General features: G+C 37.4%; 1 protein-coding gene across 1 annotated transcript; it reads right to left on the bottom strand.

Moving 5' to 3' along the window:
* Positions 1 to 361: 361 nt before the first annotated feature.
* On the bottom strand, positions 362 to 16916 carry TMED8 (transmembrane p24 trafficking protein family member 8). The gene is made up of 6 exons (XM_083375594.1): positions 16479 to 16916; positions 9938 to 10007; positions 6097 to 6226; positions 5498 to 5639; positions 4142 to 4435; positions 362 to 2862 (listed from the first exon to the last, which is right to left on the bottom strand). Exons 1-6 carry the CDS (start codon positions 16621 to 16623, stop codon positions 2645 to 2647), a joined length of 999 nt encoding a protein of 332 aa, XP_083231720.1. The 5' UTR covers positions 16624 to 16916; the 3' UTR covers positions 362 to 2644.
* Positions 16917 to 17114: the final 198 nt, after the last annotated feature.

Genomic DNA, 17114 nt, shown 5'->3' with positions numbered 1-17114 from the left:
GAGAAACAAACCACAGAAATACTTTGACTTGGCCTAATGTTAGTTAAGTCTTTGGATAAGAGGTACAGATACTGTAAAGTTCATGTGCATATGTGGTGTATATACAACTCACAAATGGAGAAGGAATATTACACACTACACCAGTTCATCAAAAGAATATAAACTCTTAAGATGTTCTCTATCTGGAACTTTAATCCTTCAGTTTAATCAGCATTTCATCTTTATTTCAGATATTAATTTCCTTGGTCAAATGAGCAAAGTGTACATATGAAGGACAGTCAATATTAAATTGATTAGTTCAGTAGGAACAAATCTGAAAACCATTGTCATGAAACAGCGAATGGCAAGGAAGGCACAGAGCTGATATCTATTGCAGTTTTAATTTGATTCATGTTTCAGTCTTATTCTCTTTTCTAAAAAGTCATTATTTTCTACATTTGCAGGTAGAAATGATACTGTAATATCGTTACAGTAATTTCAACAACAATTCATATTAAACCTTTAGAAGATACTGTGGGACTTAAGAACAAATGCAGTTGCTTTGTTGCGAAAAATGTTTGTTACTCAAGAGTTAAAAATAGAGCTGTGTAATTAAAGCCAACACAAATTTGCACATTTAAAATATATATCTTTTCTTTCTTTGTATTTCTTCAAAAAAAAATCAACCAAAGCAAACAAATCTGTTTCATTTTCTGAACTCTAAACAAAGCAAACTCTTTGGGTTGAAAATGAGGATAAACACAGTGGGCATTTTTTTATACAGCGTGGAACATGAGATAAGCTTTAATTGAAAATGATTTCAATAATAGTATGAATTTACAAACGGGGAGGAGGGGAACATTAATTGCTCATAAGTTTTACAACAAACAATTCAATGGGTCCTTCTATCAGGGTTCTTCAAAACTGTTTTCAAAAATCAGCAACTCTGAATCAGAAAATCCATTTGTACTATAGTTTTCCTTCTGCCAAATGTTCTTCCTTGCAGTTATTGTACTTTAAATGTTGTAACTGTTTCTCCAATTTCATATGGGAGGGTGTAGCCATATTTGACTTCCTCTTTAAAGCCGCGATAGGAGTCAGTTTCATTTCCTCTATGTATGTTTTTCACTAAAAATGTGGCAGAAATAGAAAATCACCAAACTTCAACAAAAACACCTCTTAGGGACATTCCCCAAGATCTACTACTTACAATAAATATTTGGTGTAATCATGCAAAGAATTAAGCATACTGGACAAACATCACAAGAAATTGTGGCTTTAAAAAGGCCTGCTCAAATCAGCCCCTGAAATCTTAAGTATATTTATATGTCTTCTGCTACAGAGACATGAGCTGTACATATACATTCTATAAAACCTGAGCTATGAAAGATAATATGATTGCTAACTGGTAACTGAAATAGTTAGCTCCACGATATTATGCTTATGCTACATTAAATATTGGCAGTGATTTTAAAGTCTGAATAAACAAAGGTGTAAAAGAAGAGAAATACTTGCTGATTGTTTAAAGACTCAATATTTTATATTTGTGGACACTATAATTGCACTCTTCCATATAAATTACAAAATCATTGCGGAAGCTAGAAAGTCAATACTTGTAAATAGACCAAAGGGCTAATTTGTGCATGCCCACTGTAATATAGTTCAGGACTGCTTTTTGTAGTTGGTACTATCTTGTGTCTGTCTTGACTATTGGTATAGTAATTATTATGTGCTTGTATAAAGTCTTCTTGCTCCTGGAAATGTTTGCTCCTAGGAATCTGGAAGCACTATGGCAAATATGCATAAATTGCTTCCATTTAGTATCTTGATAAATGAAATAAGATATTTCTGCCCTCTGAAATAAAACATTTCCTGACTTGGTTTGGTTTAGTTTTAAATTATGCTCCATGAACATAATATTTGAAAAAAGCATTTGAAATTTCACCAATTTTAACTATATTTTAATGTTGCCAAATGTTGCCAATAGAACAGCATACTGTGGCCCCAAAACTCTGAATTATGGAACTGGGGGAGCCTTTGTTGATGTCTCTTCCCGAATAATTCATCAAAAGCAAAATTGGGGGGAGCACTTTTTTCTTTTAAAGTTATGTTCTTCTCTTATTGAAAGAGAATGATGCAGTTTGGATTCTATCCAGCAAAGCTTTAACATATATACAAACATCTGAGCAGATGACCATTTATGGGAGCTAGACGAGAAGAAGGCAGCCTGACAGTGGCCTGAGTAATCAACGTGCACACCATTCTACAATATCTCCACTACAAAGCAAATAGCAGTGTACAATATCACAGTAACAATGCGGTTGTGGACAGAGTTCTATAGGCTGTTTTGGCAGCTGATTCCAGTCAATATTTGTAGCTAGTAGGGTAGAAGGAAAGAATATATATACTTCCAAAGAAAAAAAAATGTTTTAACTTCAATTCATGTAAGTGAAATCGAAGGAGAAACAGATATTTAAATCTTATGTCCGGTGACTTGCTTGTTGAAATTAAAATCTCAGCTTTGTGTCTGCATACAACAAAGTGGAACTGCTAATGATCATTTGCTCCATTCTGGATAGTGGGACAAAGTAGGAAGGATATATAAACAAAATTTGGCCATCGTAAGGTGTACATATTAGTCCTGGAAACAAAACTATTTACTTTTTTAGGTGGCATAATAAACATGAAAAAAAAGAATCTTGTTGCGTAGGAGAGAATAAGAATTGTCAAATTTGAGCAAGTAGATGCCCTCGCCTGGATAATCATGGCTGCCTATTTGCACTTCTTGGTGGCTGTCCCTTCGGTAGACTGGCATGATTTCCCCATAACGGTTTCGCAAAAAGCTTTTGGCTCCTTTTTCCACATCACCAACAGGAATAGGACCTGAGAAGGGAAATACACAACATATACATCAGCTATAGAAACCAATAGAAGGAGGCCATAGAGACTCAGGATTATGGATCTAAAGAAGTTTATAAACAGAAAACATCATCACAGGTTTCAAAGCATCTGGAGATTAGACTTTTCATATTTGTCAGGAACCTGAGAATGTTCCAGTCCTGTCATTTAAAAAAAACAAAAACCTACAACTGAATTCCTAAACTATTTTATAATTAAAGTATATAAAATACTTATTGAATCTCTAAATATTGCCATTATGTATTATATTGCACATTTGCATCATTGATTAAAAATAAAATGGGAATATTTCCCTCCCCTTGTCTTTAGTCATTTCATCAAATGAACCTTAAGTGGCCCATTTTATTCCACAATAATAAATAATAGTGATGCTTATCAGTGCAAGAGAGGAAGCAATAAGGAACAGCCAGTTACTCTCTATGCTCAGACATTGATTTATTTCAATGTTCTCATTCCAACCTCTAGTCTAGCAGGTGAAGGATTTTCCATATTATACTGCAATAGAAGCAAGAAAAGAGTGAGACAATTTGTGCAGTGGCCCTACATTTATAGAATTCTTCCCTGAGTTATGAGAAAGAACTCTTGCTAGTTTTATGGGAAGATGTATAAAATTTATTAATTTCAGAGAGTTGTGAAGATGCTTATAGATTCTATGACTGAGGAATGTCATCAGCAGAGTCCTGAAACAACAACATCATCATCATCTAAATTTGAACATCGTCCAATTCCCAGTGAGTTTAGGCAATTCACAAAATAAAAACCCCCAAAATAACAATAAAACTATATAACGATAAAGAAAAAGGAGTAAAAAGAGGGCAATAATGACAAACATACACACGTAACACATTAGCCAAAAATCTAGCCACAGGCCTTTTCAGTCACTAATGCTTTCCTAGAACAGCACCCTCCCTAAGGTCTGAATGGCACAAACTCTGATGTTACATACATTTTAACTTTATTTGCAGAGGTTGACATTAGAGCTGGCAGTGTTTGGAGCCACAGCTACATCCAGTTGAATAAACAAACACACATTTTATTATCAGGATTTATTAAATTTCCCTGCTTGGTAGTCTGTGGAATAGTTTGAAGACTAATTGCACAGTTCAAGTTAAAGCAGTTTAAGAAGCTGAGTTCTTTAACTCAAGTTAAAGAGGTTATGTTTGCTTGAGAGACTATTTGGAACATAATGGTTTTACATATTTGTTTATTAAATTTATACATCACTATCAAAGACATGACATACCTTCAAATTCTTCTTCTTCGTCTTCTTCATCACTTGATTCACTGACCTGAACAGTAATGGCAGTACTAGTAATAGGAGTCCAATCAAAATAAACTCCAAACCCAATGTCATAATCTTCCGTAGCAAATTCCCAGCAGACGCGCTTCCCATCAGGATGGGTGGGCACCCGGACTGTTAATACCTCACCCCGTTTCACTAGCATTCGGGCATTCTTCTCCTTTGCCATCTTTGTTTTAAACTCCCTTATCTTAGAATTTGTCCAAGTAGTGGGAGGAATCAGTGGAGGTGGCCGAACTGGAAGAAAGAAGTTTTTATAACATAGATGCTGTTTTTATAACATAGATGCTGACAGAATTTTTAACAAGACTAGATGTTCTAATTACAAGATTTCCCTTTTTTCAAAAGAAGGAATTAGGTTTCTTAATCCCTCTCTTAAATGATAAGGCTCTCAAAATTAAACATTCCTTTTTCTTCTAAGAATCTTTTTTACTGGCTGAATCTATTCTTTCAGTGACTCACCCCTACTACCATACACTGACTATATAATGACTTAATTAGACATCTTAGCACAGCGAAGTTTCTAAGAACAAATTGGATGATAAAGGTGTAAATGATCACTACAATGAGGACCGTATCAATTTGCCATACTTAAATTTTTTACTTTAAAAATCCATTGACTATCCACTATGAGATCACTATCACTTTCATCCCAAACATTAAAATTAAATAATGTGAGAGCAATCTCAACTCTATTTTGGTCCTGTCTTATTTCAGGTTTCTGTGGATTTCTTTTTCTGTCATAATACTCTTTTATAATAACAGTAATTATTTATTACATTTATATACTGCCCAACTCCAAGAACTCTTGGCAATTACAGATTAAAAACTTTTAACACAAGAAAAAACATAAGAGACAAAAAAGAGTAAAGGTGGAGTGATAAAAGATTAAGTTGGAACAAAATTTACCGTACTTATTTATTATTAAAGATGTATGCTGCCCATCTCCCTGGAGGCAGCTCTAAAATAAATAAACCCACATAATCCAAAGGGAGAGTTCACACTCACCAAATAAGTATAGTGTAACAGCAAAATTTGAAATAATATAAGAGCTAAATAAAAAAGAATAAAAAATCAATCCAACCAAGGGTAGAAATTATATACAACACAAAAAATGGAAAAACTAAAAACTAAATTAAACAGCAAAGAATCAAAATCTTTGTTGCTGCTTTCCTATATATGAACATTTCAAAACGTACTGTACTCTACTACAAAACAGCTCAAATCTTGCAGATTTCTTCAACAGAACACTAGCTACTGATCCATATGAAAACATAGCAGTGAAAGCATAATTCTTGCCTTTCTTCTGTTCGCTTAGAAGATCTGTAGTTTCTAACTCTGCAGACAAGATGTCTACTGCGCCTGTATATTCAGACTGTATCATGATTATATCACCTGGTCCCTCTGGTGCAGAGTATTTTGCCACTTGTAGTATAGCTTCCTATACAGACAAATGTATAGAATATATATAAAATACAGTGATGTCAAGGTGCCTATTTACATATTTAACAAATTTAATATTTAACAAAAATAATGCCAATGTACGTATCTTTATCTGAATTCTTTAATTACCTATTTGCAACTATGTCATCCTAACTAGGAAAAAAAACTTCAAAAGGTATTTCAATATAATATTTTCTGAAGTTTTTTTTTCTAGTCCACATTTCTTCAATTCTGGGCAACACAGAAATATAATCAATTAAAATAGATTGTATCCCAGAAAAAATACAGTTCAATAATCTTATTGTCTCCACTACATATAAATTTCTTATTATCTCAAGATACACATTTCAAAGCATACAGACACTATAATGAAAAATATCAATAAATAGGTTCATAAACAAAGGATTGTAATGATGGCTTGGCAGTAGAAACAGGCCAAGAATCAAATCACCTACCTCTTTTTGGTGCTGAAGTTGATCAGTTAGGATCTTCTCCTCTCCAACTACATCTTGCTCCTCTGGACTACCATTAGCACTTGCAGGATCCTTTGTAGCATCTGAATTTACAGGTGATCCATTCTGCAGCCTCCCAGAGAAAGATAGCACAAGAATGCAGGATGTTTTAAGAACCTGATATAACAGGTAGGTAAAATGCCAATCAATTGGAAAAACAGACTTGTAAGGTGACTTGGAGTCAAATAGGATTCCTCTGGCTTACATTTTATATCCAGATGATCTCAGCTAAGCCAAAATTCAAATGAGAAATGCTGTGTTGTATTCCTTTAGGCAGCTGAAAGAATGTTATGTGCCATCAAGTTAGTGTTGATTTTTAAGTGACTATATAGGTAGATCTTCTCCAGGATGTTATTGCTGAACCTTTTCACTGGATTTGAACTATATCCAGCACTAAGAAACAATTAGTTATCATAGATAATGTATCCATACAAACAAGGCACAACAATTTGACTGCTTAGTTCAAACAACTTACCTATAAAAATCAGTTTTAAAACATTGTAAAGAAAGAATGTACAGTGTGTAGCAAAAGCTTCTTATCCCTGCCAAATATTCCACAGGTTGATCATTGCATGTGGGCTTAGGGCTTAATGCAAATATTTAAAGTTGTTTGATACACTGTCATATCACTATCTAATTAAGTATTATCTATTCTGTTTGAACAAGGAGCTCTCTAAAGCAGCAGACAGGGATTTTCTCGTGTCTGCTATGAAGGTTGTTTTCAAATGGAAATGAAGGAGACTGAACCGGTGTGCAAAATGTGATGTATTGATTGTTACTATAAAGGGGAGGAGTCAAAATGTATTGTTGTTTATGACAGCAGGTGTTTTATATACATAAGAGACACGCAAAAGGATAAAAGCATAGGAGTAAGTGGCAGTTCTCTTCTCCACTTGAATTCCCTAGTGTGGATATATATCCATGTAGGATAGACCCTAGGGGATACAGCGCAGTAACTTGCCAGGAAGAAAATTCACCTTTCTAGGAAAAAAATGATTACCCTAAGGCCTAAGCCAAGAGAGAGGAGAGAGAGAGGAGAGAGAGTAGACCAATAGTTAGCAAATTCTTGGTAAATTAATTTTTTAACTGGCCACTGTCCAATGCATCCATTTTATAAATGGGTGGTTCATAACCAACAGTGGTCCCATTTGTGAAAGTGCATGTATTGTCATTTTCTCAAAATTCAAAATATTTCTACTAGCCCAAAAAATATAGATGCCATTACTGTAAAGTTTCCATGCATACTGACATATAATGTACTCACAAATAGAAAAAATATAGAAACTGCCTCAGAAGAAAGTATTTATATTACATATTCATCATTATAGTTATGTTTCCAAATTAGTAAAGTGACAATTAATTGATTTCTGTCTTCATTGACACTATCTAAGCATACAGGTACTCCTTGACGTACAACTACAATTGGGACTGGAATCTCAGTCATTGGGTGAATGGCGATTAAACAAGACTCATGTGACCGTTTTGCTCAACAACCAAAATCCTGGCACAGCCAGATGTGGTTGTTAGGCCATCTCCCAGCTCTTAAGCAGGCTGAACCAAAGACCTGCCTGCTGAACGATTTCAGCTCCACAGAGCTGAAATGTCAGTACTCAGCAGGCAGCCCTTTCATTCTCAAACATTGTTGCATCCTTCACAATTTCAGCTCCCCTCCATGTACAGAGGAGAAATCCTTCATGGGAAATCTTCAGGATTTCAGCTCAATTTCTGCAGCCTTCCAAAGGATTTCCCCTCTGTGCATGGAGGGAAGCTGAAATCCTTCAGTGAGCTACAGCAACATTTGAGAGCAAAACATCTCAGCTCTATTTCAAACATTTCAGCTACTCTCCATCCCCTCTACTTGCAATTTTCCCTGCTGGCTTTCCCACTGACTTTCTGGGAAAGCCAGCAGCGATCACATGATTGGGGGCACTTGCAATCTGTTAATAATGTAAACTGGTTGCCAAGCACTTGAAATGTGGTCATGTGACCTCAGGGCAAGCAGGACAACATTTTATGATGCCAGAAGTGCTTTACAGGCCTTAATGCACTATTTCTGAGGCCATCATAACTGAACGGTCATTAAAGAATTGGTTTTAAGTCAAGGACTACCTCACTACCACATTCAGTCTCAATTTCACTAACTGGAAGAAGGAATCAAATTCCAGTGGCAACGTAAGATAGCAAAATAAACAATGAGAATTAAACTCAACCAAGTCTATATATGTATTAACCAAATTGGCCTACGATATTATTTGTTTTCGTATGAAATACTATATTTTCAACTGTGGAACTAGGTACAAAATGAATTTATTTTATTAAATGATGTATTTTTCTTTGAATGATATAAAAGTGCAATGTTCTCTACACTTGGCAATGTAAGAAAAATAGACAGAAGTAATTGAAAAGAATACCATGAAAATATTAGAATGAAGACTTCAGTGTAAGGTCACATGGTTACAAAACTACTTAACTGTTTGAGTTTTTAACACGGTTAAAATTGTTAATTGTAAAGGATGACTGATCTTCCTTCCTTCCTCCCCGATTTGTTTTCTTTGCTATTCCCTATTTTTGTATTGTTCTTTGCTTTTAAATGTTTAAAAACTGTATACACCTTCTAGAATTTCTGGGGGTCAGGTGGCATACACATCTGATAAACTGTTATTATTAATATAAAGTAAAACTAAATAGCCTATTGCCTAGGCCAGGGGTAGGCAACCTCGGCTCTTTTATGACTCATGGACTTCAACTCCCAGAATTCCTGAGCCAGCATGGCTGGCTCAGGAATTCTGGGAGTTGAAATCCATGAATCATAAGAGCCAAGGTTGCCTACCCCTGGCCTAGGCCTTACCTGTATAGTATTCCCTAAGACACTCCCTACAAAGTATTTCAGTAACCTGTTGCTCCTTTATCTCTATACCATCTTACGCATGTTTTATATCGTGTCTGAAATCAGGAACCGATTAAAGCTTCATCACTATTATCCCTCTCTGTATTCCATTATTTTCTGCAGAATCACATCCCTATTTTTAAGGAACTATTTTAGGATCTATTACGCTGTTTTGCACAATATTAATTTTGCAAAAATACTATAAAACTATTCTTAGTCCTAATGCTAATTCTATATGTTGTTTTAGTAAGAGTAGTAGATATTATTGGAATTAATCATGTGTAATGAGTTAATGAGCAGTGGTTAAGATGCTGAATTAAGACAGGGGAGACTTATGACCAAGTCTACCTTCTGTCATGAAAGCTGCCTGGATGAATTTGGGCAGTTACCCTCTCAGCTCACCTACCTCACTGGGTGCTTGTTGTGAGGATGAAATTGGAGGCAGGAATGCTATAATGGCTGCCTTGAACTCCTGGAGGAAAGATGGAATATAAATCTAATAATAAATGCAGCTAACAAATAAAATGTTCACATTTTTGCTGTGATTGTTTTCATTTTTATATATTTAATTGCCCCTTACAGTTGATACTAGTATTAAGCATACAGATAAGCTTTGAATCATAAATAAAACACCAAACAAATTTAAAATGTAACAACATTGCTCTTACTTATCCGTATGCTGTGATTATCAATAGTTAACAAGAAATGCACATGAAGACCCTCTAGTGAGCATTCCAAAGGTATTGCTACTCATCATAGCCAGTGGGAGAAGATGACTTGCCTTGGGAGTACGGAATAGTTCTTTGGATTCTGTCTAGCAGCATATTAGCAATCAAAAATGAAAACAAAGATCAACCCAAAGGATTTATATCAAGAGACTCACAGTTATTATCTTACCTGCATGGTAATATATCCTTTTCTGAAACAATAGCTTCTCGGACTGATTTTTGAGCTGAATCTTCATTTTCTGGAAGAGAGCAGTACTTCTAATTACCATTCATTTATAGGCACTCAGTGCTTTATAAGCTGGCAATCATGCTATATACTGCTTTTGGGTAAGGTTCAAACCATCCTATTTCCAGAAGAAATATGAGACAAGCCAATATATTTACTAGTTAACATAACATTCATGAGTGGAAGAGGTTTGTATTATAAGAGTATACCTGACCCCAGGAATTTAGTCCTAAACAATGCTAGACAATTATGTTTATAATGAGACTCACAAAGATTAACCTACAATAGACACCCAAAAAAGATGGATTGACTACATTACTCTTAGTGGGATTAGTCAACAATATGTTTGTATTTGCGACATAAGATTCAGGACCTATAAGAACCATGTCTTATAATTTTATCATTATCATTTTTATCATGATAATTTATAATAATCTATGATAATTTATTAATATCATTCCAGCAGAATATTGTGATTTGGTCTGGAAAGGTATAGTTTCTATAAAAATAAATGATAAATTATCTTAAAAATATATTTGTTTATTTAAGATGACAGAACTGAAAGTCTCTAAGTGAGAGTAACCAACAGGCCTATAATTAACAATGGGAATCATGATGTTCTTCTAAATGAAATACATATCTGCTGACTTCTGTTTTTTGTCTACCACCATCTGATTGATTGGCCGTTACCTGTCTGTTTGTCTGGATCCAGAAGTCCCACAAGATAATCCGTTATTCTTCACAAACTTCTCTGGAATCTTTCATTTGGACTTGTGAAGGTCTAGCCCAGGGGTAGGCAACCTCGGCTCTTTTATGACTCATGGACTTCAACTCCCAGAAATCCTGAGCTGGCTCAGGAATTCTGGGAGTTGAAGTCCATGAGTCCTAAAAGAGATGAGGTTGCCTACCCCTGGTCTAGCCCATACACTATTGAGAAGTTCCTATATACAATACCAGATACCTGGTTATGCCATTCAGTATATGCTTCTCCTGCCCGCATTTTACACCCTGCAACTATGTGTTGGACTGCCTCTTCATAGTCTGCATCTCAGGTCCCGACTAATGTGGCAGACCCCTGCTTCTATGGATCTGGTGTTTATTGGCTGCTATGATCAATACCTCAGTGCTGTCTCTTAAGTGTCTTCCCACTGGTAGGATTTCCTAATATCTGCCATCTCATCTGTCATCCTCTGCTTGATCTTCCTCCCATGTTTGCTGCTGCCTCAGGTATTGTCACAGCAGCTCATCTTTGGGTGTCATCTTACTGATGTACTCCTGAATACTCTTAAAGTTTTGTCCAGGACAATGGCTTTGACAATCACCAGACCTTACCTGCCTTCTTTCCAGCTAGTGTGTAGTCTCAGTGGACTTGTAATTGACTTGTAGTCAGAAAAGACATACATACAAACCTAAGCATGTTGGTGCTGGTAATTTGGTTCAGATTATCATCTTTTCTTTTTTAGAAAGCCCATATATCAATATCTAATGCACCAATTACTTCATTCATTCCTTCATATGATCCACAATTAAACCAGGTATCTCTAAAAGAACTGCATTTTCTCATTTTATTCAAAGAGCTTTAGAGGAAGGCAAAATATTGAATAATTGTTTGAAGGGCAACTTTTCATTTAATATTGATTTGCATGGGCACAAGATTTGTTCAGAGTGATGGGCAAAACTGTGGAGGGAAAAAGGAATTTCTTAATTTAATGAATGAATTTCTGGGGGAGTTAGTGCGTATTTGATTATGGCACTCAACTTGTAGGGCAAACCTTATTCATGTCAATAATTTTCTTTCTTTTAATATTATCTGCCGTATGCTCTTAAAATGTCAAATATACCTTTTGGCCCCAAACAGATAGGAGCCATTGATCCACACTTTAACCCACTCAAAATGCTAGTTCATGGTTTAATACCGTATGTCTTCCAAATCCCCCAAATTGGGCTTTGTACAAACTATGGTTCAGCAATGAGAAAACATATCATGCAAAAATGCCCTACATCAGCCTTTTCCAATAACATGTCCTCCAGATGTATAGGGACTACAGTTTCTACAATTCTTAGTCAACTTGTCTCCTGCCTGGGAATTCTGGGAAATATATTCCAAACTCCAACACTTTTGCAAGGCATCAGGTTAAGAAGACTAGACTTACTATTATTTCACACTCTATTCCTTTCTAATAGTTTCATTTGGCAACATCCTTTGTATATTGATAGAGATTTGACAGAACTAAACAAGCACCATAAATATTGGATATTCTCATAAGAATACCACAATTTATACAACACCTCAAATGAGGTTCAAAGCAGTCTACATATATTATATCATAAACTGCATCAAAATGTAAAATTCTGAGAAGATAATATTCTCTTGAATTACTTAGTAATACTTAGTACATGGAATTTAATAACAGGGCAACATAAATGGATTCTTCATGCTTGTGGGAAGAATCCAGAGAAAGAAATATTTTGGGGATTATTAAAAAAACAGAATATATTTCCCCAAAGGATCTTAAAGGCAGAAAAGCAAGCCCAATTTTTCTTAACAGCCCCAAGCAGAAACTAGGCAGAGACCAGCTTTTAGAAATGCAGATGTGTATAATCCTATTCAGGAAGGTTGGAGCCAGGGAGCTAGAAGAAACTGATGAGATTAGGAAGACAAAGACCCCTAAAATCTACATACCCCTACCCAAACTCTAAGGACAGGAAACATAATAGGATTAACCCACCAATACCAAAAGGGCACACTGAGACTCAGGTCAAAGTACATGACACAGAAAATACAAAGCCTCAAACAGGAACAAGAAACAACTTCAAAAGCCCAAGAAGGTATAAAAAGCCACCACTCCCAGCTACATGTGGTCAGCTTTTCCAGAGCCACGTTTCTGTCTAGATTTGCTTTTCAATAAATTACAACATTTCTAAAGCAGTCTCCGTTTTGTTTATTCCCAGCTTGGACTGGACCCTGATGAAGATTTTTCTTTCAGCATGCCCTCGCTATCGCTAAAAGACTGAAATCGCAGCATTGGAAAGATTTACTCCATTTATTCAGTGGATGAAAGATTTGATTGCACTTGCAACTTGCCTATAGATGAAAACCTTGCATAGACAAATGAAATATGAGACTCATTTATACAAAATAAAGTAGATTAAAAACATGACAATTCATGTGTATTAGAAATGAACACACATAAACACCTAGTGTTTATATTAAATAATTATATAGAGAAATCTATTCTAACAGTTATACTTTATTTTTTCTGTTGTAATTTTTTATTCATTTTTATGCCTTTGTTGTGTATTTTTAATGTATGTATTTTTGTGTCTTCTGCTTTTCTTCATTTTCTCTTATTTTAAAAGCAATAAACATCATTTTAGACAGTTTCATAATATGCATTAAAATAATTTCAATGGTTAGAAATTATGCACAAATTGGTTATCCTTTTCATATCCTTAAATGAAAAGCTAACACAATGGCTTCCTATATCTGCCTAATTTGTTCATAGCAGTAGAATAATAATCTCCTGAAGCTGGTTTTAATGTCATGAAATGCAGAAACTACTATTAGTATTGTTATTATTTCCAAGGGAAGACATTATGAGATTTTGTTTCAAATACAAAAATGATTCAGTCTACTTTGTATATTATAACCTTCAACTGGGATCTACAAAGTTATAACAGATGTCAAATAAAACTCCTGTATGCACTATATTTCGGAGAGTTGTCTTCTAGAACCTTGGTCTCTGAAATGAAGTGTACATTTACAACAGGGAGTACACAAATCGATCCATTGGATTGTAGGAAGGAAATAGTTCAAAGCCTATTTATATTTATTATCTAGAAAAATAAGAAATTAAACTATATAAATACTATAATATTGTATATAATATTTTATATACATTTTAATATACTATTTATAATCAAAATCACATGAAGTATTAGTACTACTTTATAAAGCCTTAGTAAGGCGACACCTGGAATACTGTATCCAGTTTTGGTCACATTACAAAAAAGATGTTCAGATTTTGGAAAAAGTGCAAAGAGCAACTAAGATGAGTAAAGGTCTGGAGAACAAAGCATATGAAGAACAGTTGCAGGATTTGGGTTTGGCTAGTCTAGAAAAAAGGACCAGGGCGACATGATAGCAGTATTCCAGCATCTGAGAGGCTGCCACAAAGAGGAGGGGGTTAATTTATTTTCCAAAGCACCAGAGGGCAGGACAAGAAACAATGGATGGAAACTAATCAAGGAGAGAAGAAACCAGGAATTAAGGAGAAACTTTCTAAAAGTGAGGACAATTAACCAGTGGAACAGCTGGCCCTCAGACATTTGTGGGTGCTTTTTGTGGGTGTTTTTAAGAAGAGACTGGACACTTACTTGTTTGAAATGGTACAGGATCTCCTGCTTGAGCAGGAGGCTGGACTAGAAGACCTCCAAGGTCCCCTCCAGCTCTATTTTGATTAATTATGTAATATATTCATTCAGTAATAATATATTAAACATGCACACATTGGAATCCATGTTCAAACTTCTTTTTATTGATTGGATTGCACTGTCAAAAAGGTTTGGAGACTACTTTGGAAGATCACATATAAAACTTCAGGCTAGACACTGATGTCATGTATCTTCGATCTTCAAATTAGTGAAAACAGTACTTAATTTACTTAATTCTACATATTGTGAATACACAGGGCAAAAAGCAATAGCTTCTGGGCATATAAAACAAGAAAGCAAATAACTTCAATAGTTTTATCACTATTACATGATGCAACAGTTGCACCAAGCTATATTAGCCTAATTATAGAACAGCTGTTATGTTAGGGGAAAAATATAAACAATGCAATGCCACAAGGGAGAACTCTCTCAACAACAAAATTATCAATGTTACAGTATAAGAACATTACCGAAAGAAAAATGTCAGCCATGTTATTATTTGGCTCATAAATACAACATGATATATGATGATATTCTCCCCCAAATTTGTTCATTAGTGGGATATGGTTTTGCTCTTTGCTGACTAGAAAGATCCCGCTTTCTGACATTAACCTTATCGTTGCAAATTTATCTTTGGCTACCAAAAGGGAAGAGAGGGGGAAGTTCTGGGGCTACAGAAAAAGCACCAATTCCTCCATTAAAATACAGACAATCATTTGTACACAACAGGTCTAAGGATACTTCAGTAGTGCTCTTCTACTTCATCAACCAAACGCAAGAAGCATCTCTAATAATCAACTCCCAGCAGTGCTTTTTTTGTAAAAGAAAAAGGTGCCGGAACTCACACATGTCATACAACCCGCCTTGACTACCCTACAAGGTTCCATCCAAAAAAGGTGCCGGGAACTCCGTTCTGAGCGTTCTACGACCAAAAAAAGCCCTGACTCCCAGACATGCCTACCGCTTCTCTGTAAAGATTACAAAAAGGGCAAGATGACATTGATGCAGGCTTGGAAGTAAAAGATTCTCCAGGTGACAAAGCTCCCAGGGAAGAAACACCTGCTCTCTCGTAACTAAAAGTGTATTCTAATCAGAAGGGTCCTTTACTGACACAGTCAGTGGCCTATTAAGACGGGCTGCTAAACATCCTCATGAAAGGGGCACATTCAGACCGGGTGGGCAGGGTAAAGGAGAGAAGGGCAAGGGAAGGACAATTTTTCTCAACCTGTGAATTAGACCCACCCAAACACACCTCACCTCAGTCCCTAAGGCAGTGGTAGGCAACCTCGGCTCTTTTATGACTCATGGACTTCAACTCCCAGAATTCCTGAGCCAGCCAAGCTGGCTCAGGAATTCTGGGAGTTGAAGTCCATGAGTCATAAAAGAGCCGAGGTTGCCTACCCCTGCCCTAAGGCCACCTCATAATTTACTTTCCCTCAGACCAGGGGTAGGCAACCTCGGCTCTTTTATGACTCATGGACTTCAACTCCCAGAATTCCTGAGTCAGCATAGCTGGCTCAGGAATTCTGGGAGTTGAAGTCCATGAGTCATAAAAGAGCCGAGGTTGCCTACTCCTGCCCTAAGGCCACCTCATAATTTACTTTCCCTCAGACCAGGGGTAGGCAACCTCGGCTCTTTTATGACTCATGGACTTCAACTCCCAGAATTCCTGAGCCAGCTATGCTGGCTCAGGAATTCTGGGAGTTGAAGTCCATGAGTCATAAAAGAGCCGAGGTTGCCTACCCCTGCCTCAGACAAAAGGCGATGGAGTCCGCCAAAAGCCAGGAAGCGAAGTAGGGGGGGTTGCAGCATTCTCACGTGGCCTTGGCCGTCGGGAAGGAAACGACCTGTTGAATTTCTCCCCGCCGGGCTCCAGCCACAAGGAGAAAAAAAAGGCCGTGGCAAGGGAAAAAAAAAACCTCCTCCTCCAACAACTCCCGTTTGTCCGAAGTCCACCCTGCCCTCTCTGCGAGAACCCCCGGCCCAACGGGGAGGCGAGGCCCGGTGGACGTCCCTCTCCATCGCTTTCTAACGGCAGTCCGGAAGGTACCTGGAGGAGACGGGAGCGCGGCAAGTTTCTCTTGATTTTCGGCCCCGCTAGGGCGGTCGCGGTCGCCGCCGCCTCCGCTTTCCCGGCCTCCGAGCGCGGAGGATTTGAACGGGGGGTCCTCGGGAACGGCCGGGTCGTCCGTCATCGGAAAGGAAGGCGAAGAAGCCTCCCCCCCCTCCCGAAGTCAACCGGGGAAGAGGCAAAACGAGCCGGGGAAAGCCGGACAGGCTCGGCTTCCTCCGACAAGCGGCCGGCTTCTCAGGCCTCCCCGAGAACCAGGCAGTCCCCCGCCTTCGTCAGGCTGCGACGGAACGTTTCCCGACGCGAGAGAGAGAGAGAGAGAGCGAAACGAGGAAATGAAACGCGGCGACACTTCCCGGAAGTGCTGGTCTCCGTGGAGACCGCTCCAGGAAGGACGCGTCGTCATGGTAGCGGGAGAGGTTTTTTTTTCCCCTCCTCCCCACCCCCCCCCCACCCCGTATCGTGGGAACGATGGACAGTCAGGCGATTTTGCGGAAGGAGGTCTCAGCCGACGAAGACGAGGAGGAGGAGGAGGAGGAGGAGGCGGAAGAAGAAGACGAGGAGGAAGAAGAGGAGGAGGAAGAAGAGGAATATGAGGAAGACGAAGAGGAGGAG

The sequence above is a fragment of the Vipera ursinii genome (genome assembly GCF_947247035.1).
Source record: "Vipera ursinii genome assembly, chromosome: 1".
NCBI classification, from domain to species: Eukaryota; Metazoa; Chordata; class Lepidosauria; order Squamata; family Viperidae; genus Vipera; species Vipera ursinii.
Note: the sequence above shows the minus strand (reverse complement) of the source record. Positions and strands in the feature narration are given on the sequence as shown.